The 23,990-nt window shown below is 38.9% G+C and overlaps 1 protein-coding gene across 2 annotated transcripts in view; it reads right to left on the minus strand.

The window, feature by feature from the left end:
* Window positions 1-23,990, minus strand: part of MCTP2 (multiple C2 and transmembrane domain containing 2) — a 101,633-nt gene that overhangs the window by 27,295 nt on the left and 50,348 nt on the right. For both annotated transcript variants that reach the window (XM_018069540.1, XM_018069541.1), the window contains 3 exons: window positions 18,371-18,472; window positions 17,341-17,415; window positions 16,438-16,557 (listed from right to left, as the gene is read on the minus strand). In XM_018069540.1, coding sequence (XP_017925029.1) covers window positions 16,438-16,557; window positions 17,341-17,415; window positions 18,371-18,472 — 297 coding nt within the window. The remainder of the gene's footprint in view (window positions 1-16,437; window positions 16,558-17,340; window positions 17,416-18,370; window positions 18,473-23,990) is intronic.

Raw genomic sequence — 23,990 nt, forward strand, 5'->3', positions numbered from 1 at the left:
GACTCTTCAGAAATGGTGCTTTAAGAAGAAGCATGTTCTTCTGCAAAAGTCACAGCGAAATCAGAAGAGCTGACAATGTTACAATCTGTTCTCCACCATCCTCTTGGGACACTGCGGTGCAGAACTCCATCAGGGAGGGTTGGGATGCTACACTTAAGACTGCAAACACTTACAAAATGTCCCCACTCTGAGCCTGAATTACTCTTGCCATTAACACGTTCAACGGATTTGTTCTTTATTCATAACAATGCCTGGAATCAGAAAGTGATAAACAACACAAAATAAACCCACACTAATTAAAAATGACGGTCTTCTTTTATTCTGATTATTTTGGTTACATTAATGATGTTAGCCAGCCTAGAAAACTGGAAACAAGACCCTTAGTTAGATGTATTTGTTTAATGAGGAGGTCAGGGAAGAGGCAGTTGGTTCAAGTTTATTCCACTGAACTTATCACCTGTTAAGACTACATGTAAGTTAAGATTTCTATATTGCATTCCAGCTATTTGACAACTCTGGCAAATTGGTCAGGGTGGATGACAATTTCCAACACAAAAGGGTTTATGTCTGGGGGTGTCACCTTTGTCCTCTAGGACACATACATTTAAACCCCAAAGCCTTATGCCCACCACAAGTCTAGTGGGTGCCTCTATCCAATTTTGTTGTGGCTGCTACTTTATCCCTAATCTCAAAAGAGGTTAAAACAAAATCAACTACATCACAAGTTTTGGGTTCTATATTTATGTATGTACAACAGCTTTAGAGTAAAAGATTTCAAATCCTTTTAGGCAGCAGACACGAAGAAATAGCGGTTTGCCAACATGCTGACTGGTCTAATTTTTCCCTCATGCTTTTATCTAACGTATTTTACATTTCCTGTGCCAAGTAAAATACAGTTAAGACCCTCAAGCAGTAAAGCTTAAAATTGAAAAAAAAAAAAAAACAGAAGAAAAAAAATATTACAAGTTTTCTATCTTTTGGGGTAATCTGCTGGGAATGGGCCGGGGAATAAATCTGCATGTTATTTCTCAAAGGGGGAACTATCACAGACCAAGGCAATGGGGGAAGATCACAAAATAAAGATGGGGTGGCATGCAAGAGAAAAAAAAATCTGTTGTTTTATATCACAGATAAATTAAATTCTCATTTTTAACTCTAATGTTTTGGTTTATCAAAAGGGTGACAATTTTGGAATTATTCTCATACAGAAAGTTATAATCTATTTGCAGGGAAGACAGGCATTATGCCAGTTAAAAGCCTGGTCCCATAGTAAATAATTCTTCCAAAATGTGTCAGAAAAAAATATCTGTGCTATTTAAAAGGAGGCAAAAATGTAGGCTGATTTTATTTATCTGCATAAGGTGAACACCTTAAAAGGGTCATGAAAAAAACTATCATTAGCTGAGTTGATAAATGTCCACTTATTTGGAGACATATTTGTTAGCATTGTGAGAAACATTAGCAGACAGGGTCAGATAGTGACATAATTGTACAGGAATGGAAGGAGTGTTGGTGGAAGTGTTCTTAAATTTGGGCTCTTAATTGGGTTCCAATTGGTAGCAAATGGGAGTCTGAAATGATACATTTAAACTACTTTAATGACCTCCTCCTTCATGTTCATGGTGTATATTAGAGCTGAATGAGTAAAGAAAAAAGAGCTTTCTAATAAAGCAAACGTTAAATTTAGTCCAGTGGCAGGAGAATTGCACCCAAGGTTACTTCCCTGGCAGTCTCCAGTTATGGCATGGGGGAAAAAAAATAAAATCAAAACACAGATTACAGTAAACCCACTTAAATAAGAAATATATGATTGTACACACTATTGCTGCAAAACTGCCTGGTACCCTCTTTTCCAAAACCTCCAGTCCTAAAAAAAATGTTTTCAGATTGAAACAGAGCAGAAGGAACAAAAAACTAATTAAAAAAAAAAAAAAAAACAAACCAAAAACGAACCAGTAAACCCAGAGATCTATTTCCCGAAGTCAAGGGAAGAACTGCAGTTCATAACTGGAGCCCAGCCCTCCCCACACCTGACACACACCCAGGAACAGACCCAGAGTGATTACACTACACTTAACTATTTCAGCAGGTTCTTCATCTGCAGTGTGACAAAACTGCTGCATTACAGAACAAATGCATGAAGATGACTGGGAGACTCACTGTAATTATACCCTGGATATGTTACCATTGTAATCTAGCAGCAGTGACACACACACACACACACAAAAATCCAATATATTGACAGCATGACTATGTAATAGAGATTTTCCACTAGCAGACCTATAGCATTTTGCTTTCCAAAATCCAAAATAATCTTAAAAAAAAAAAAAAAGTTGCAAGACTCCCGCAATTTCAGGCAGCTGTTCAGGTAAAACTAAAGCCAGAAGATTGTTTATTTTAATAAAGCTATTATATGTGCAGCTCCAAATTAGGAATGGCAGCAGACTGGGGGATGCCTAAACCATCACCACCTGTTTGCCCTGAAAATCAATTAAAGTCACACTATCACAGCAATCCCTTCCTAGCTAATAAAAGTTATACAGCTTCAACATGCAGCTTTAGGTGCTTTGTGGGAATGTGCCTGAAATCTAAATCCTGAGTCTCACGTTACTTTGATACTAAACACAACTCTGAACCACTGTAAAACTTGCCTTTTTGGGGTTAGAGAAGGTGTTAAGAGAAAAGAGATCCTGAATCGCTGTTTTGATGCAGTGGATTGAACTGTTAATCAGTAAATTCTAACGATTCAGCCAAGAACATTATATGGAGTTTGAAGTAGGAGAAAACTGAAGTCCTTTATGACACATGCCTGTTCAACATATTCTGTGCTGCAGAACAGATCCAACTTTACAAGTTGAAAGCAAGGGCAGTAGAGACATCCCAAGTGTTTTAGTAATTAAACGAATATGCATAATGAACCATATGCCCAAAGGGCCTGTTCTTCATGTGGGCCAGATTTTTGTTTGAATTTTTAATTTTTATATACAGATGAAACATTTCATGTAATATAGCAACAGTGCAAAGGAACATGCTATGCAGGAAGGGAAGGAGGAACTACCCATGTGAGAACGATCAGAATACACTTGATGAATTCTGCTCCTCAATTTCCGATTCAGAGCCAAGAGGGCTTTGAAAAAAAAAAAAAAAAAGAAAAAAAAATCCCTTTCTCCTTTGAACAGCTGTATTAGTCATCTGCTCAGAGTCTAGAAAAGAGGCATTAAATATATGTATATTTATATAGGTCATATTTATACATTTATGTGTGAAATGGATTAGAAACACCAACACATTTAGATGCTGCAAGACTAGCAAAAACACAGACACTATCAAACTGAGAGGCTTCTGATGCACCAGAAGAAATAACTACAGGATGGCTCTCTGGTCTGCAGGACCCGTCATGTCGTGTGAGCTGCAGTGAAACAGGACACATCCACATCTGTCTGTGAAACAGGAATGGACATTTTTAAAAAGATGGGTCAAACTGCACTCTTGTTACAATAAATGTTACCCTACCGTGAACCTGAGGATAGCAGGGCCTTGTTGCATAAATATATTAAATTTCCCAAAATCTCCTGGGGTGGAGTTATGTTCCTCCTTTCTCACTAACATTCATCTTTTTTTGCATCCCTTGCTTTTAAAGTACTTTCCAAGTAAAAGCAGCATCCTTTGCAAATGTAAGCCATTTCAAATATCTAGGCTGCAAAATAACAAACTGGTTCTTTTATGTGGTTCTGATTCATTGGACAAATTTCTATTTTGCTTCACAAAATTAGTGACAGGGGTCAGGTACTTGTAGACACTCTGGTTCAGCAGCAGAAAAACTTTCCTGCATGAGCTTTACCAGATTTCTGAGCAAATTTTTTTATATGTGTTTCAGGCTTTATGAACCAAGAGAACTCAAATCCTTATCAGATTTAGTGAGGGAGAGGAAAATTTGGTATTAAATAGCAGAGTGCCTCACAGTAGCTCAGCTGTAGGACTGCACTTGGATAAACAAGCAGTGGCTGTGCCATGACTGACTTGGTACCACAGAGATGTGCTAAAGAAGCATCAGCCAAGCTCTAAGGGATGCAGACCATAATATGACTCACTCTCAGAATTAACAGGGTGACTTTTCATCAAACTAGGGAGTTAAAGTTTTCGTGGGACTTCGGGAGTTCCCGGCACCAAAAGTAAATGGCACAGCACGAAGGAGCAATCCTGGACACAGCCCTTCAAGTATTTAAAAACAGAAATAATGGATTTGTCTTGCAGCATCTAAATAGTGGCATTCATTGCTCTGAGTCCTAATTCAGGGTCTGTGCTTTTGCCACTGCTTGGTTTGCGTGATCTAGTGGTCTCCGTGGAAAGACAGATAAACTTCAACAGCTGTCAGAAGACAAAAATTGACAAGGAGCATCACCTTTCCTGACTGTTTAAATCCTTTAAGGAAGTGCTGGAGCAATTAGAGGGGGAGTCTAATCTTTGCAGAGTGCATTAACACTCTCCGACCTCCCAGACAATAGATCAGACCTCAGACACATAATGCTTCCCTAAGGCTTTTTAACCAGAGCATTTGATCTCATCGCCACTCTGTGTGTGTTACTATAGGTATCAGTGTGTAAGACAGGACTCACTGGGCACTGAAGGACCACTGTCTCTGCCAGTATTCACATAACTTTTAAAACAGCAAGCAGGAATTGCCTTCATTGCAATGCAGGCTGCTGCAGAAGTACTACTTCCCAGAAAAAGAAAAAAAAAAAACAAGATTAAAACAACCCAGAATAGCTCTGCAAAACGTCTTCATTTTTATTAATCTCATATTTCCTTTCTACTGCCACTGTTTATTTCCCGGCTTTGGAATATAAATCTATTTTTAAAAAAAGCTTAGATTAGTTTTTTATTCATAGAAACAGTTATCTGGTAATAATTTCAAAATACTTCATTTCTTAACCCCTGCGGAGGGACTTAAGGGAAAGGGAATTAGGAAGACAGGTCTAGTTTATTAAGGAAATTGAAATATATCATTGCAAATAATTTTCCCAAATGTGTACATGGAAGTATCTGGGGAAGTTTTCTTAACTGCAAGAACAAGTCATCATCTAATTCCTGATGGGCATGTTCGGTTAAAAAAAAAAGCTAATATCGCTGTATCAATTATGCATTTCCCATTTAATATTCTAAACATTTTAAGAAAATTTGCTTAGTGCAATTTTTTAATGAAATTAGACTTTCTTGCCATCGTGTTCTGACAGAGGCCACATCTCATATGGCCAGCACATAATGGGATGATAAAACCAGCTGACTGGATTCCCACCCACTGCTAAATATTGGGTGCTGCAATTTCACTGAGCACTGGGGGTTACCCCCATGCAATGTATTCGAAGTATTAGCTAAAAATGCTTTATGTGAATCTATTAATGCTTTTTATTAGCAGCAGGGTTTTGTTTTACTTTTCCTGACCTACAAAAAGTGCCTTTGCAAAGTACCTGTGTTACAAATAGGTTTGGCTGCTGTTTAAATGGGTATCTCAAATTTGCCAAGCCAAGTGCATCAGAAATGACAAAAAGGTCACATATACCCAGTATATTTAAAAACAAACAAGCCTTCAAAGTCAAAGTGTAATGCAGTTATTTCTAATCTGAACAAACAATAGACTACATCTAATGAAAGCTGACAATTGGCTTTGATACAGAGCTGTGCTGCTCTTCTCTTCCATTAAAAGATGAAAGCTGAAGGAAAGTATAGAAGACAGTGACTTCTCCCAAAAAGCAAGCAGAAAGTTCTGAACCTGAGCTAGCAGAGTAGATAAAGGCTGTTCTACTGAAGACTTTTGCTCACCTATGACACATCTCCCAGTAAACATGCTGACTTTACATGGGTTATGTTGAGGGTAAAATAAATCAGCATATTAGACTGGTACTAAACACTACATGATTTACATATTTATTAACACTTCTCAAAATCACATCATTACCTTAAGGGAACAAAAACAAAACTAAAGGAAACTAGCTAAGCTTGACTACAGCATGGATGCTAGAATTAAAAATAACAGATTTCATTTTCATGAAGTTGTCGGGGAAGTGACCAAAACTGTTGATATTTTTCAGAGTGTAACCTTTTACTGTGGTAGCAGTCAAATTTATTCACAATTAATAATAGAGGTTTTTTTAATCAGATTTCTGGGATTTTGCAGTCATCCTATTGCTCCAGCTTTATTTCCCACTGAATTAAAAAAAATAAATAAAAAAAATGAAAGGGACATATCCTGATTTAAGGTATTTTTATTATTACTGCTATCCTTAAACAACCCAAGAACTTTCTGGTTACTTCAGATCAACCTCTAAGTTCAAGCACATCTTAGTTTCTAATGAAGAAAAGTAAAACTAAATGAGAATAGGCTTTTTAAAAAATGTATTTGCTCTGTAGCTATACTAATCCCCTTTTATTTCAGAACTTGTAAAGTATCCAACTCTTTCTTATTTAAAAAAAGCAAAAAAAGCCCGACAAGCAGAATGCTTCAAGAGAAATCCCTCAAGGTGCATCTGTCTCCATCATAAAACCAAAATGTTGCATTACCTTCAAATAGGAAATTTCTTCCAGTTGTCACGATTTCTGCAACTAGTTTTAGATTAGTGCTGAGAGAAAGGGTGAATTAAATTAAAAATAAAATAGTTCAAGCAAAAGAAAGAAAACCTGCCAGAAAAATCTGACAAAAGCCTTAATGCCAGAACTGGCTCATTCCTGAGGGTCCATCGCCATCTACAGGCTTTTGCTCTTCTCAGAAAACCTGCTATTCCTATTCACACAGGATTTGCCCCAAAATGAGGATGGAGATTTTTAACTGATGTTAAATAACATAGGTTTGCTAAAGTTAATGGATTTACAGTGATTTAAACCACCTACAGACATGTCTTTACTTATTCCCTCATTTTGGAAGAATAAAAACTTCCTCTATGTTTCAAGGGAATGCAGTGTTGTTCTAAGCTTACATCTGTGTTAAAAATAAATGATCTGCCTTTTTAAAATTTAAAAGAAAATAAAAAGAAGAAAAACAAATACTGGTAGGGTTGCTTCACCAATGACATGGCAGATAACAGTCAATGTCTACAAATTCCCTGTAAAACTGAGTGCTTTAAAGTACTTTCTAAGAGGTGCCAGGTCAAAGTAATGTGAATAATGAGACAAACCCAGGCAGATGCTGACTGAAAGAAAATCAATACACCTGTGGCTCCGGGGGGGAAAAAGAGCACACTTAGTAAAAAAATTTTTAATTTTAATGACATTTTCACTTCCTAATATATACCTTTTCCATAATACATACTGTGGGGTTCCTGCCTTTTTTGTTTGTTTGTTTGGGCTGGGCTGCATGCCTTTTTCCATGTAGCTTGTGCAGTCAAAATCCACGCCAAACTTTGGGAATTTTACGAATAAGCTTCTCAAATTCTGGTATTTCCAATAGTGGTGGGTAAGTAGCTAAGTAGCTTCTGTCTCACACTCCTGTTTAATGAGTCTCACGCAGATGCAGCATTCATTCAACTTAGAATACTAATTTCATCTTCGTTTATGCAATTTCTAATCTGTGAATAAAGTGAACTTTCACATAAAGGCAACAGGTAAATTGGGAAAATAAAAATGACTGAATCCTGATATGTAATATCTTTTTAAGATCAGATAGGTTAGCAAATGGTTACAAAATAAATTTCCCAAGGTTTTCAACCTACCAAATCAGAATATTGTGATAAGAATCAAACATTCAAAAGATGCTCAAGAGTTTTAATTTTAAGTTCCTCTAAAGGATTTAGAACTGAGAAAAGAAATACAGCACAAGACAGAAACCAGCTATCAGGCAATGGGCACGTCAGTCTTGTCCACATTTTTTTCTGTGGCAAATTCCTAAAATTGTGATGGAGCTTTGCAAGACAACAGTAAGAATCATGAGTTAAATTCACTTTTGACATATGCAAGTTTTGCAATTCCTTCAGGAATAAAGGAAACAGAGCTGCCTTCGCGGACAGAGAATTTCACCTTTTATAAAACAGTTGAATAATAGTCAAAATTAAAAAAAAAAATGCTAATCTGTGATTACTCTTACAGTTAGGAGAACACAGCATATCTGCTAATGAGGGGTTAGTTACAGGAGCTCAGCAACGCTAAATATACAAATAAAACCAGCAACAGGCAAGGGTATTATTTTACTGTGCTGAACAAAGCAAAAATAAATACAGTGCATCCAAAAATAAACAGAAAATGTACAAAATAGCATAAGATCAACAATAACCTTTTACAAAACTTCAGAACTTCAAAAGGCACAAGACGTTATATATTAAGGAAAAATAAAACTTAAGAAAAAGGGCTTCATAAATCAAACGGCTAAAGTACAAAACAATATAGCAAACTCCAGCCAGACCACAAAGAGGGTTTGCTCTTCATAAACATCAGATCAGGCAGCTAAAATTATTACCAAAGCTCTCTTGTAACTGTCACCTGTGGTGGGTATAATTACAGGCTACTGCTGCAAGCACGCCCACGTCATATGGCAATAAAAGGACCTACAGCTTGCCAAGACCAGGCAGACAATGGAGAACACACACCACCTGACGAGAGCCCAAAAAGATCAGCCAGGGAGACTAATAAAAATGACAGCTTCGAAACAAATGACAAAGCTTCAACCACCAAAAAAAAAAAAAAAAATCCGATATCAAATTAGCTGGAAATGCACTGAGCAGAGTTCTCCAACAGGTCACAACTTGAGCACAAAGGCAGGCTGAAGGGTTTTTGGATGCAGTTAGTTGAGGTTTTAGCTAGAAAGAGCCCTTTTTCATTTGATTTTTTAAATTATTATTAGATAAAATGTTTCCACCTTTGATCTTGGCTTTGTGGACTGTCATTAAATAGCCAAAGAGATGAAAACTATATTTCCACTCCAGTTCTGGAGACTGACAGATAGCTAAATACAATACTTGTATCTTAACGCAGACACCTTCTAGGGATAAATCCATATATTGAAACAAAGCTGAATTTCTTTCTCACTGCCTTAATTCTCGACTGGATGCCTGCATACCATTCCTGCTGACCAGCTGTACAGAGGCTTATCCTCTGACAGGACTGTCCTTCTACCCAGATACTTGGACTACAGAGTTTAACACACACAGCGAAGGTATTAAGAGGCTTTATCATCAGTTAAAAACAACATAATGCAATTAAAGAGTGAGAGGCAGTGATTTAGACCTGTCTCTTTACCAGGGCTGAGGGAATCATCCCTATGTGATGCATTCAAGTTTTGAGTACACGGCACAGAAAACGTGACTATTCCTCTAAAATATCAGCGCAGCACAGACTTAATTTAAGAGGAAGATCCCTAGCCCCAAAATCAAGGGAATTGCTATACTGGGTAAATGCCTTGTTAAGCACACCCATAGGAAATGAGTATGACTCCTCAGATGCAAAACATAGTTTTGCTTTTATTTTTATTTTGGAGCATCTCACTGGTCAAAAGCAAATCCCCAAAACTCCTGAGATGGAAACATAAGGCCATCCACCTTTTTTCAAAGTTAAAGGGGATATTTGTACTGGTCTCTGCTCAGCTCCATCTCACCCTGACTCCAAAGCTTCAAACTTTGCTTTTTAAATCATGTTTATCCTGTTGTCAAGCTTCTAAGTGGTTATTTCCCTATTAACTTTGTCCTTGTTTGTTCTTGCATTTTTGAAAGAGCTGGAAATAACATGTGTTTACTTTGCTGTGTGTCTCTCAGCATCATCAATATCACTGTTGCTATTCCAGGAATTTTAACTGCTGCAGCAAAGCAAAGTCTGGGATCTCAAGCTTAAATTGTATTCCCCTCAACCACAGAAGAATAATACTGGAAATGTAGAAACTGCTGGGAAAAAAGGGTAAAACCATCTCCTTTAATTGTCTAGAGAAGCCTGTTTCTCATCTGAGCAGCCACTTGTGTCAGGTAACGTGCTCCTGACAGCTTTGCCAGCAGAGACGGTGCGTTTTCACAGGCACTGCCATGAGCCGTGCGGAGGAAGCAGGATGTAAACGTTTCCTCCGTCATTAGGAAAATGCTTTTACTGGGATATAATAGCTCGGAATAAAAACATACCTCCAATCCCGCCTTCTCACTGCAGCTCGAGACAATAATTTTAAAGATGTGCCTTTGCCAGGGATTTGAAGAGGGAAAGAGGGGAGGAAATGTTAGGGGCTCTGAAGGATTACTTACTAGGTCAGATTCCCGAAACCTGCCTTTTGCTGCTCCTCCAGCACCAGCTCTAGACTTAAAATGAGCAAATTTTTGTACCAGAGTGTTATTTTATAGCTCCCCTATTTAAATAGAAACTGCCTTAGTCCCTTTGCCGACTGCTTCTTTAAAACTGTAGCAAAACACAAGCTGCAAATGGGCTGAGAACAGCCCTCAGCAAAAGCTCTACAGTAAAGCGGATGTAAAGACCATCTCTTTTGCATTAATACTTTTTTCTTCTTTTTTTTTTTTTTCTAAAGTTTCTTGTTTTTCCAAGCTCCCTATTCAGTGTTTGAAGAATACTCATTCTTTTCTCTTTAGGATTACATCTATTCATTTTATTTAGCTTTTAAATGTGGAGACATTTTAATCTACCATTACTTTAATGCTGTTCCCGGATAGTTTGGGAACAATGTTTTATATTTCGTCTTTAGCTACGAGGATGAGGAAAAAAAAAAAGGAGAAAAAGACTATACTCTTCTCATCAGTTACACATGTAGTCATGGCAGAGTGGCTTGTGCTTTGTATCAGGCAACTGCTTCTTCAAAATTAGTGGACAATTCATGGGGAAAATAAGAAAAATTTTAGAGAAGCTCATGTGAGAGCACAACTTCCTTCCCCACCATATAGAAGAGTGAATTATTATCTTCTACTGGTAAATCAAAAGTCTCAGTTCAATTTAACCCCTATCCTCTGCTGAATTGGACAGAGGTCCAAGAGATGTTTGGTGACTCAGTTTCTATCCTAAGTTGTTTGGATTTCATGGCTGGTACTGGTCTCCCTTCTCCATAGATTTCTCATGTTCCCTGTGAAACATTCATCTCAAGAGTTTCCCCTTATTGATCTATAACTCCCCTCCCATCAAGGAAAAAAATAAAATAAATCATTGTGTTTCAAAACAATGCAGGAGTTAAATTGGATGTTTTACCCATATATTGTTGTCATGTCCGGGGTTGAATTATGCTCAGTACAAACAGGGCTGGAACATTTTGTGCTTTGCTTGGGAAAATCAAACCATAACAAGTAGGAGACACTTGTCCAGATGCAGAATGAGAGATTTACCCCAAGTAAACTCCAGAAGGCTTAGATTTTGAACAAACATCTTTCCTGAGGGAAAAAGAACATTTCCCTTACTGATAGGCAATTAGCAATTTTAGAGGACACTGTCAACAAACTAATGGCCTTTTGTCCATAGTTCATCACTATAAATATAGCCCAGCTCGACAGGGATCAAAAACTGTTCATACCTAATAAGATGATTGGTGTCTTCTCTATGAGATGAGTTTAGGTGGGCTCAGATCCAGCTCCCACATCACGAGCTGAAGTGGCAGCGTGTTCAATGGCACACTCAGCAGAGATGCCCAGAAGTTCATGGGCTGCAGAGCCTGACCTATCTCTCTGCTACTACCCCAGATTAGGCCTGAAGCAAACTGGCACAGCACTGCACATACCTGCAGCCTCACCCAGCCCTGTGACTCCTCAGACTTCCAAGTTCCCACAGCCCAAGGGGTCAGTGCAAAAAAAAAAAAAAAAGAAAAAACAGGGCATCCTTGAGCTCTCTCTAGATTTAAAAAGTTTTGGAGATCTCAACAGAGAATGGTACCAAAATCTCAAAATCTCACCTCTGCAGCAAGGAGCACAAAAGCTTACATTTGGGTTTGCTGCTGCATTCACAACCCCCAGCAGCTCTGCTGGGCATCCCAAACCCCCAGAGCCTCCCTACTCTCGCATCAGCTGGCTTTTTGGGCAGCCCAGAGTGCTCCAAAATGATTCCAGCTGCCCACCATTACATAACTGCAGTGAGTTTGACCAAAAACTCCACATTTATAACATGTCATGCTGCATCACCACATATTCCTTCCCTTCCTCCCTGTACTAAGCCATCATAAAATAATTAGCAGACACACTGCAATGTCACTGCTAAATAAACAAATACTGCCTGTGCCTGATGCAGTCCTTGTCTGGCTGGCCCAGGCTGCCAGCGAGGGCTGAGCTGGAAAAACAGCTCCCACCTGTACCCACCCTGGCAGCAGCCTTGATTAGAGAGAAGCCTAAACCTGATATAGTGGGAAATGCTGCCAGTAAAAATGAAGTATTCTGGCATGGGTGAGTGTGCAGGGACCCTGAAGGAATTCAGCAGCAAGCACTGCCAGTCACACCAGAGGTGCTTTGGTGCCTGGTTTCCCATCGTTTGCCTGATCCTGTCAATGTCTCTTCCAACTATCATGCAAGGTTTAAAAAAAATATACATTATAGTAAAAATTCCAGTCAATATATCCTTTTAATTCACACCAGATTATATTTTTTAATGCAATTACTGTAATTTCATTAAATGGCATAATTACCATTAATGCAGAGAAAACTGTCAATAGAAGGTGTAATTATGTTGTATAAAATCACAAGCACAATGTGCAATGATGCATAATTCCTCATGAAAATCATTCTGTGACTAAAATTAACTTTTAAAATATTTTTAAGATAATACATTGAGTACAGTAAGAATGATTTGGTTAATATAGACTTCACTTCCATGACCAGAGGAGATGGGGGAGCAGAGCAGGCAGAGAGTGTTTTTATGTAGAAGGAAGGTTCAAAAATTTGGTTTAAGTGTGCATCAGAAGGGTAAGAACACGAGTTTTCATATGTGTAAGTGGGGAAAACAAAGAGTTTATAATCACACAGACATATAAAATGATTTGTGAGCAGACATTCCCACAGGCACATTTGACCATGCAGCTCCAGCTTTTTGGACACCAGTAACCCTGCATGGAAGTGATGTCCCAATGGAGAAAAGTGTGATGAGGAAGGAGTGATGAGGACCAGGCTAAAACTACAACATTCACATTGGAAACTGGTAGAAAATTGTCCAAGGTAGGATATGAAATATGTCAGGCACACAAGAAGGGCCATGCAGGGATTTTCTGGACTATGTATCTGGGTCTCTTCAAAGAAAGACCTTTTTGAGAGGTGTTTTTCAATCAAAACACAACATATTGGGTTGAATACAGAGATCACTATATCATAATTAAACAGAATAGAATGTTTGAAGGTGTCTTTGGTTTTAAAAATCTACAAATTCTCCCCCAATCCTGAATTAATGAAGAAGAGTACACAGAAAATGTATTTAAAGGTATTCCTTAGTATATGAACACTGTTAACTCTATAGGAAGCACTTTTCACATGTGGGAATATTCCTGATATTCCCAGCCACTTGTGTCCAATTTTTTTACACCAGACCAACAATAAGAGGTACACTTCGAAGAACACAGAAAACCTGTGTGTGACTCTTTTCTCTGACCAAGGATGCTTTTTCTAGAATTTGTGTAACACAATTTGCACCAAACCCTTTGTGCACAGAGCAAACATGACTGAAAAGGAAATTCTGTTTTTCACCTCACCTCCCTTTCAACTCTCTTTCCAAAATCTCTAAATCTGAAAAAATTCTGATTTTACATGTCCCTGAGCAGAGCCCATCAGTGCCCTCTGTGCCTATACAATTAACTCAGATGAAAAATCATTGGATTAAAAGCAGAACATGCTAATGAATAATATGATTTCATTTTTATAGCACAAAAAAATTAATCTACTCACATGTTCTTGGATTGTCTCCTCTCACCATTACAAACTAATAAGAAATTTAGCTTGGGATGATGGATCTTATAAATGAGAAAATATAGTGATAGCATTTTTCTATTCACTCATGTCCTGCCTGTGCTGTCCTCTGTTTCTTCCCTCTTTACCCATCTCTTTTTCTCTTGCACACCCAGAAGTAGCAGCTGATGTCCTTGTCACACACATGAGCTGTCACACTAATGGGGAGGGAGGGGCAGTGTAATGAAGACTAAACCAGGAAGGTGTAAGATACTGTGTCCTTGCCTATTGCCGTCCTCTGATGAGCTCACAAATATTTTCGTCTGTCTGGCAGTGTTTTTTTGTCTGATTGCCTTAAAAACAGGGCTCCCATGATTACACTGTCTGCTTGTCTTCCTCCTCCTCCCTCCCTTTATTCCCCCTTGGAGGAATGGGTGTGGACTACCTGTAGAGGGAAAGAGAGAGCAATACAAGAGGAGAGGGGGGTTTTAAGGACCACCCAGTATCTGGGATTATCTCTGAGAAGATATATGGAAATGCAGAACATGATCAAAACAGTTATTGCCAGTGGCCCAAGGGACAACATCTGTAAGGAAAAGCACTTTTCTAAAAAGACATTTTATGGTTTGAGGGCCTGACTGGCACTGAAGCTACCAGTGAGGGTTTTATGAACCCAGTTGAAAAATGGGTAGAGAAGCTTTGTGCATCTTCCTCACCTCATCTTTTAACCAACATGTTAAGAGTGGATTTTCCATAGAGACTGAGGCAGGGAGGGATGCTGCACCTACCACGCTGTGTGCGTATTTTCAATACTATGAACACTCACGCTGGAAATAGTGAGAGAGAGAGAGATATATAATTAGCATTTCATTTTAAGTGCCAGAGCTGAATTATTTCCATGTGAGAAAAATCAGATAGACTTAAATTTTGGGTTGTAGAAGAAGCCTGTGGTAATTATTCTTAGAGTTGAGTATTTTTATTCCTTTCCCATTACCCACTTTCTTTCAGGAAACCGGGAGTATTATGGTATCCAGTAAAGATGTTAATAGTCTGTAATTTGTAACCTGCTCATCCTCCTTTCCACTAGGAATAAATTCCTTTTTCTGCAGACCCACTTTCTCACCTTCTTATTTTTCTGCCTCTTCACCCCCTCCAAATTTTTCCTAGGTCTGGAAAACCAAACTTCACAGCTGTAACTTCACAAGTAGTTTGGTGTAAAATCTCTTAAGAGCAAACCTTTTAAATATGTGCTTAGATTCTTGCTGTATACTGATGGTAGGACAGTGACTCTGGGATTTTACACAGGATACTCCTTTTCCAGTCCCAGTGTGTATGACCTTGATTCCCTTGGGCACAATCACAGAACTCCCTTGCACAGCCACACAGACTTCGGTGAGATACCAACTACTCTGCTCTCCACCAGCTCTCAAGCTGTTAACCATATATAGTATATATATAATATATATATTATGTAATAAATATAATATGATCTAAATTAACTACAAGCAACAGAAAGACAAAAACTTACAGAGAAAAGACCCTCTCATTCTACCTACTCCTATGTGTCAGCCATCTCTCTGACCTAAGGATGAAGACAGCTCCTCTATCTTCACTCTGGAGCTTTAATCAGGAATGGTCTACTTTACTCATCTCTGGTAAATACACTGAAGTGTTTTCTTTAAAAAAGCCTTTAAGCATCTTACAATTCACAGACAGTAAAAGCGGGAGAAAGTCTTGGAGATGTGACTGTTATATTGCTTAATAAAGACTCAACTCAAAAACTTTCTTTCTGCATGCTGGACCACCACAAAATGATTCTGCAACCTTTAATGGCATGCCAAACATTTCAAGCATGAAGAAAATGTCACACCGCAGAATAAAGAGCAGGTAAAACCTTTTTGTGCTTGAGTGGATTATGAGAAAACTGCAAATGGGGTGTTTACTACCAAGAGGAAAAAGGAGAGAGATGAAAAGCAGGACAGGCAGGTAGAGAACTTGTTTTTTTGTTTGCAGTGTGTAGCAGAATTCACTGACCAGCCTTTTCCTTTTCCCTTTTTTTTTTTTTCTTTTAAACAATGTATTATTACAGTCAAGAGAATAAATCTGCAACAGGCAATGTCAACACAGGCATAGCAGGAATTGATAACCTGCAGTGAAGTGCAATGGAAGACGGAATGAACAAGACCCATCAGCTCACTGTTTCACTCAGACCAAAGGTATCTCCCTACAACACCCTCTTGGTCGCCACTTCCTTTCTTTCCTACCACCAAGTGGCCATGTCTTAAATTAAAAACAATTAAAAATTCCAGAGTCACCAGACAGTTACAGCCATTACATGGTGGCATCACCCACCACGGACATGGGCATCCCCAGTGCTCAGTGCAGGTGGTGAATACCTCTGCTCCAAGCGAAGAAAGGCTACTCCTGAAGGTCTAATTTCCGTCCCCATCAGGCCCAGTGTGGCCCAAGCTGCCTTGAAACCCACAGCCCTGCAGCCACAGAGCTATAAAACACCAATAACAGCAAACGATAAAGGGCTTTACGCTGGTGGAGAGGAAGGCACGGTAACACTCGAGATCTTATATCACTTAGCCTCATGCAATAAAAGAAGAAATCCACTTACCACAAATGCTATCAAGCTCTTTACCGTGGACTCCCAGAGAAAGCAGCTCCAAAGGAATTGTATTGTATTCCATATTGCCATGGTGATTTTTTTCACACGATCAACATTTCTTGATAAGATCTGATAAATATTGAGTGGGAGGAAGGGAGGAGAAGAGGAGTTTAATCAAACACACTAATATTCTACTATTGCTTCAGAAACAGGGATAATTTAAGCTACAAATGCACGCCAGGGCACATATTACAAATAAAGCCTCTATTTCAGATACATTCTCCAGCTCCTGTCTGCTTTCTGATTACATCCAAACCTTCCAGATTTTCCTCAGCCCTTAAAAAGAAAAAAAAGAAAAAAGGCCTGTCTTGATGCCAAAACTAAATAAAACAGTTACACAAACCTACCTTTATCCTCATTTGATTCTCAAAATATATGAATGCCTCAGGAAAAGGGCCAGAGCGAATGTAGTCTGAACCTCTTTTCTACATGTTTTGGACTAGTCCATAGAAACAAATAGGGACTTATTACAGGACACCTTCATTTTAAAAAGAATAATGGCCATTGTTCTAAAATCCTAAGGGCTTTTTACATAAGGAATTTAGCCCTGGCTTCTTCCTTCCCAAAGGAGGGAATAAGGCTTTCGTTGAGCTTTAAGCGCTGCGAACTGTGCAAAATTCACAGCTATCATTTTTACCACTCAGAAGCACAAAGCAGAACTACTGATGCAAGCTAGATCAGAAAGCAATTTCATGTTAACACAAACAAACCTTTTAATATATACAGAAATACACTCAATTTACATGTGTTCAGCATTTTATGCATAAGTAGGTTTTGTTCTTGCCACTGTGCTACAGCAATTCAAATCTTTCCAAAACAGATGCAAAAGCTCAGCCCAGACACAATATTCACCTTTTTAGAAAATTTGCGGTTTTCCTGAGTGAAGCGCTTTTCTCGGGGCTTGAATGTTCTAATACTTGCTTTTATCTAAAAAAAAAAAAAAAAAAAAAAAGAAATAGAAAAGAAAATTATAAAAATAAAATCATGCAGTTTTCAATGTGTTATTTTAGTTTCATATCATTAGTGCTGTTCAGGAAGATTAGGAATTTCAATATCACTCTTTTCAGCCTCTGTGTGGTTTAAGAGTTGCTTTTTAGACATCTTTTCTACAATGAGGATGGTGAGGCACTGACACAGGTGGCCCAGAGAGGTGGTGGATGCCCCATCTCTGGAAATATTCAATGGACAGGGCTCAGAGCAACCTGGTCTAGTGGAAGGTATCCCTGACTAGGGCAGGGTGGTTGGAATCAGATGACCTTTAAGGTCCCTTCAAACCCAAACCATTCTGTGCCAAGAAAAATGCAGCTGAGTTAAACTGGGCAAGGTTGGACTCATTTCAGCAAAAGTAAAGCTGTGGCACAGCCCATGATGGCCTTAATAAATAGGAGTTAAACTCGGTAAAAGGCTGTAGGGTGTAAACGATTGAGACTGACTCAGCCACCTAAAAACTAAGCACACTGCATCCATGCCTCATTAATTTTCCTGTCAACACCCTGGGAAGAGAATATCCTGGGTCAGCTTTTTGGGGAAGAAGTAGGTGTTAAAATTAATGTATAATAAGATGAACATTAAGCGCCTTTTTGGCTATTGCAATTGAAGCCCTGGCCACAGCAATCGGCACCTCCTTCCCAAGGCACTTGTGGTTATTTGTCAAACCAAAACTGCACCTGCTTTGTCCCATCCACCTGGAGGGGCCACAGCTCTGACAGTCCAATATTTCCTCACCCACAACATCAAACATCGCTCTACCACCAGATGCAATCAGGTCAGGACTTTTCCTGCTTGGATCCTGGTTTGTAAAGCATCACCCCCCACCCTCGTCCTTGTAGGTTCGCACTTTTCTTACACCAGAGATAAGCAGAGAGAAAATACTTCAACTTACAGGATTAAATAGGACATCCAGCTCCAAGTAAATTACTCCTTTTGAAGCACGTTCCAAGTCTTTATTCTTCAGTGTGTAACAACTTTGTTTACCGTTTCTAATCTATAGTTTGGGGTGGAGGGGAGAAGAAAAAGCATCAATATTTTCCTGGCTGTAATTCACAATATAATTTAAAGACACTGCAAACAAATAAATAAATATAACTCAAGCACACGCACAAAAAAAAAAAAAAACAACCTTCCCCAAACCCTGATAATATACTTGGAGCCTGAAATACAAAACGACTGTTGGATTAGAGACCTATAAAATTGCAGATTAAATCTCTTATGGTCCAACTTTAATTTACAGACCTTGTACTTTATAGTAGAGCAGTGCACGCAATAACCAGTCTGAAAATTCTGCCCTGGAAGCCAGTCAGTTGATGGGAAGTAATCAGCCTCCGTTATTACAGGTTTAAAATGGGATTTTTTTTCCCAAAGTTCAGGAAAAGAGCCACAAACAACAACTTTACCTACCTATTGCACACTCCAGTACACGAAACCACTTCTTAATGCTTAGTTTATTGCAACGTTGTCAAATTATTACCCAGCAAACAAACGCAATCCAAAGAAATGAATCAGCTGAAGTAGAGCAAATGCTAATGTAACAAATGTTCAAAATTAACTAATTAGTGTAAGAGACTTCTCCCCCACCCCACCTTGAATTTCAATACCATTTCTATGCTCTAATCCACCGGTTGGCCCTATCTCATTAAACATCTATTAAAAAAAAAAACAACCAACGGAAAAAACCTCCCTCACCATTTTGTAAACTATTTGGCTCAAATCAAAAGCATTCTCTCTTCAAAAAGTGATGGCAGAAATGTATTTATTATACACAGTAGGATATGTATTGATTAAACATTTGGCTTTTTAGGAAGCAGACCAGTTAATTCTAAACAGCAGTAACATAAAAAACTGCAGCTTACCAAAAAGCAACATTGAGGGACTGTAATGATCAAAGATTAAAGATAACAGAGGAAATTTGGGGGCATGAAATTGCAACCATATTTAAAACGGCTATTGCTGCTCTGGCATTTAGAAGAGGCACTCATATAAACCATGGCAGAAACAAGCAAGGTAAAAAAAAAAAAAGAAGGTATAATAGGAACCAAGTGATTTCACAAGACAAGGGAAAGGGCACTTTCTTTCCCAACGTTGCTCCACCCTTTCTATACTAAACAGTTCAAAGGGTAGATGGGTTTTCTGGCTAAGGACTGAAAGGGAAGAGGGTTCTCACAAGGACCAACTTTGCATCCTCCGCACTCTATGACCAGGAATTCCAGCCTTTTTCTATTTTATCATCCGAAGCTTTACCAGTTACGGAGACCTACGTGGAATTTATTTCACCACAAGAGCACAAGGTTAGACCTGGTATCAAAGGATGATGCAGCTCCCAGGAAAGGGGCAGGTAAAAAAACTATTCTGCAGATCTGCAGCTCCAAAATAGAAATGCTGCTTAAAGACTAGCCCCTCTTCTAGGGGCAAATAGACTGGCACCAGAAGGTCCTTGGGGCAACTGCCACATACACCATTGTTAACCCATCATAAAGGTTTCTGCTATTTCACCAGGGTTTTTTTCTCTCCCTTCGAACAAGGGCAAAAAATTAATTTGAAAAGTTACTGTAAGAAAACAATTTCTTTTTTGAAATTGAATATTCTGTTCAATTTCCCAAATTAAGCAAAAAATGGATTTACTGATGGTAAGGGCACTAAGCCAGAAGGATTTGGTTTGAGGTTGTTGGTCTAAGAGGATGCCCCAGCAGCAGGTTTAGCCTGAGCTTTGATTCAGGGACTCTCCTGAAACAAGAGAAAACTGTGTTCCCAGATTGTCTGCAGAGATGTAGATGCCCAATATGTATCACAGTATCCTAATTCTGGATTCTCCATAGTTAATAATTGGGAGCTGAATTCCCTGTATTTCAGTTACACATATGTTCATCACATTTTATCCTGCTAAACTAGGAGCAACAACTAGCGGGAAGTTCATTTCATATTCCTTGGGATATATTTCTTACATCTTCAAGAGCAAAACCACAAGGAAAAAGAAGTCATATGCCACTAAATTGATAGAAAAATGAAAATAAATGTATCTGAGTATCTGAGTCTGATACTGTGGTATTCTGCACTCAAAAAATGTTTCTGACTTTTGGGAAGACTATTTCAAGAGCTGGAGCTGAATCAAACATTTTGGTTGTGTCTGCAGGTGTGTCTGCAGATTTAAAACAGTAAGTTTTAAATCGGAAGCAAATAACTTCCATCTTGGTCTGTATCTGGAAAAAGTGGTTCCTTGTTTCTTGGGAAACTTTTTTAATGGTGCCATTATTTTTGTTGCTACTATTCTAAAACTGAACAGGGCAGAAAGTAATGCAGTGCAAATACAGTTTTACAATCAGCTTCATTTGGCATATTTAATTCTAAGTGTTTGAATTGCCTGGAAAAAGATGTGCAATTATAACTCAGCCTAAGACTAAACAATCATACAGATATCCTAGCTTTTGACCTTCTTCAGAGAGAAAAAAGCACAAGAGAAAAGAATGACAGGCTCTGAAATGGTCTGCCTCCATTGCATTTTCATTTGGATAAAAAGAAAAAAACACTGAAAAAGAAATCAAACAAAAGACTCTCTCATATTTTTGGCAATGTGCTAAAGGAGTGCGGTTCAACAAAAGGTACAGGGTAATTCTAACACCCATGACTGCATGGAGATTAGATCGGTGGCATGTCTCAACTGTGCCCAGAAGAAATCATGCAAAATAGCTTTAAATACTCCACATTTTCATTGCATGCTGTTCTTGGGCCAGAGTTCAGATTTTATTCAGCTTCTCCCTCAACCTCGAGAGAAAGACAAGTCATATTAATTTCACTCTGGATCTATTTCCTTCTCCTCTCTAGGTACTTTTTCCCCAATCTCTGCTATTCACAAAGACCACTTAAACACTCTCTCCAGCAGTGGAAAAGTGAGCAGCCAGGGCTGGGGTCCTAGGATGAACCTCAAATGTCAGAAAGATCAGATTTCTTCTATCACCCGAACATCTTTTGCTACATACCTGATGATCTCGCACAGATTTGACTCAATGAATATTTCTGATAGCTGTGTCTAAAACAGGTTATCCTTCCTAAGAATGTTAACACCTACTTAGGGGAAAGGGAAGGAAAGGACTGTTCAAATTAAATGTGAAAATATCGGCAGGTAAGCACCTTAAAGAGACATAATCGATATTATTCCTTTATTGATGATGCTTTATATCCTCACTGAATACTAATGCCTGCATCCTCTGGAAGCTTCTTAATATCATACAGCATACTGAGGCTCAACCACAAACCAAGACCGCCCTAACCCTGGGATTAACCTCAGGACAGTAGTGCCTACCCTACCAACATACTACATTTTGTAAGGTCACCTTTAGAAAAAATAGTCTGGATTTTCATCCCATGGGAATTTCTCATACTTGGGACATTTTCCTCTTCTGGGTCAACACCGAAAGACAAAGCAATGTCCATATTTTCACAGAACAAATTGTATATTCTATATCACATCCCTTCTCCATACAGGACCATGCAAAGGAAATTACCAGTTGGAAGAACATCTAAAATTGTTTTTGCAATAAATATTTCGGTCTACAGAAGCACTTCAGGCAAAACACTGCCAGAAGTTGCCTCTAACTGAAGGAAATGTTCAGGTACCCAAGACCACCACACAGTCAAGGTCCAAAGTGCAGCGGGTTCCTTTCAAATGAATGAATATATTTGCTAAACTCTTCACACAGATGTCCCCAGTAAAACAAATGTGACTAAACACAGTATTGATGTAGCCAGCCAATGCTAAATCTATTAAGCAACAACCTTCTGACCGCTTGGGAATTTTAATGAAATAGCAAAAGCCAAGATTGATATGACACAAAACACGGAGCAGACAGGACCCTTACGCAGCAAAGCGTGTTTTTTCATTGCTCTTGTCTCAAAGAAATATGGTTTAGTGGTTTTTTTTTTTTACATTGATTTTAAGAAAACTTCACTCTGTATCCAGCTTTGATGCAGATTCAATGTCATATATTGATGACCTGACAGAAGAACGCTGGGTTAAACCTCTGTACATCAACACCCGTGACGTGTGGAAAGGGTAATGGCTACTCTCCAAGGGTAATTCATCTAAAGCATTTGGGACCTCTGATATTCCTGCTTGAGCTCATTGCTGATGCACAATGTCATCCCATTTGCCCTGCATAACATAAAGCTGTCTTGTAACAGGCACACACCTACCCTTATCAAAGGACATATTTCCCCAGGAAAAGAGGAAAGCAAGCCACATATGTGATCCACCTGTACATGAAAAAACAATGTTTTGTTTCTCTCCAGGTTTGCCATATACGTTGCACCAATTCTGTACAAAATGCCTGCTCATTCACCCCAGAACTCTTTGCCCCAAATGTGTCAGTTTTAACAACCTTCCATGGGATCCAAAGTGGAATGGAGATTTGGGTTCTTGGCAAAGGATTGTTATCCAAAGACCAAACAGATATGGACTGAAAGCAGGCAGCCACACGAGGGCTTCCAGCCAGTCTGGGGAGGAGCTGAAAACCCTGGGAGCATAAGGATCCTAGGTGGTCCTTGAGAAAACATTCCTGTGGATACCATATCAGTGAGTAGTGCATGGTCAGAGGAGAATCTAATTTCAGAAACAAGGTGCTGTTTTTTTTCTGGAAGAGATGTGGGGGGATTTTCTCCATTCCAAAAATCCTGGTCCTTGATCAGGATAAAAGTCAGAACATACAACACACTTCACAGCTGCCTCTATTGCATAAACACAGCAATTTCACTTTCTCAAACTCTAAGACTTTCTCCTAGAAAATACTGTGTACTTCTGGTCAAGTGCTCAGTAACTGCAGTCATCGGGTGTCTGCTCTCTGAATCCAGGCCATGTTTTAGACAATTAAGCTTCCAAAAGGCACACTATTTGTTTTCAGTGTATCATTGGCTACTGACCCTGACTGGCACTTGAAAATATTTCATAGACCTCTTCCTGTTTGCTGAAAAAAGGGTGCAGCTGAGGACTACACTGATCTGATAATCCAGCAGATAAAAAACATTCCATTCTGCGCTACAACTCTTTACTCAAAGGTCTTTCTACATGAGGATATTTTATATACTCTGCTTTCAAATTCATTGAAGCACACTATATGCTCCCATGTCTCTAATAACTTGCAGCCTTCTAGGAGATGGGAGTCTCTTGAAGCAAAAGAAAAAAGACAGACCCTCACAAAGAGACGCACGGTTGCTTTTACTAAGATCTAGGACACAAAGGAACACAGAGATAGAAAGGACTTCTTTGATAATTAGTTCAAGTCCCCCAGAACCTACAAAACTTCTAAACCTATCAAACTTCTTTCTTGAAGTAATAAAGTTTTTGCCCTACTTCTCTGTTCCCCAGGTTCTTCTTCAGTTTCTAGCACAAAAGCCTGCTCTGTTCAGTGATGTACATGGTCTTCTCTTTCACTCCCCAGGCTCCAAGATGGCAATCTCCCTCTCAGCCCAAAGGTTAGGCAAGACAGAGTCTACAGGTCACCTCTGACAAGACAGTG

Source organism: Manacus vitellinus, unplaced genomic scaffold (assembly GCF_001715985.3).
Source record: "Manacus vitellinus isolate BGI_N305 unplaced genomic scaffold, ASM171598v3 scaffold_16_pilon, whole genome shotgun sequence".
Taxonomy (NCBI): Eukaryota; Metazoa; Chordata; class Aves; order Passeriformes; family Pipridae; genus Manacus; species Manacus vitellinus.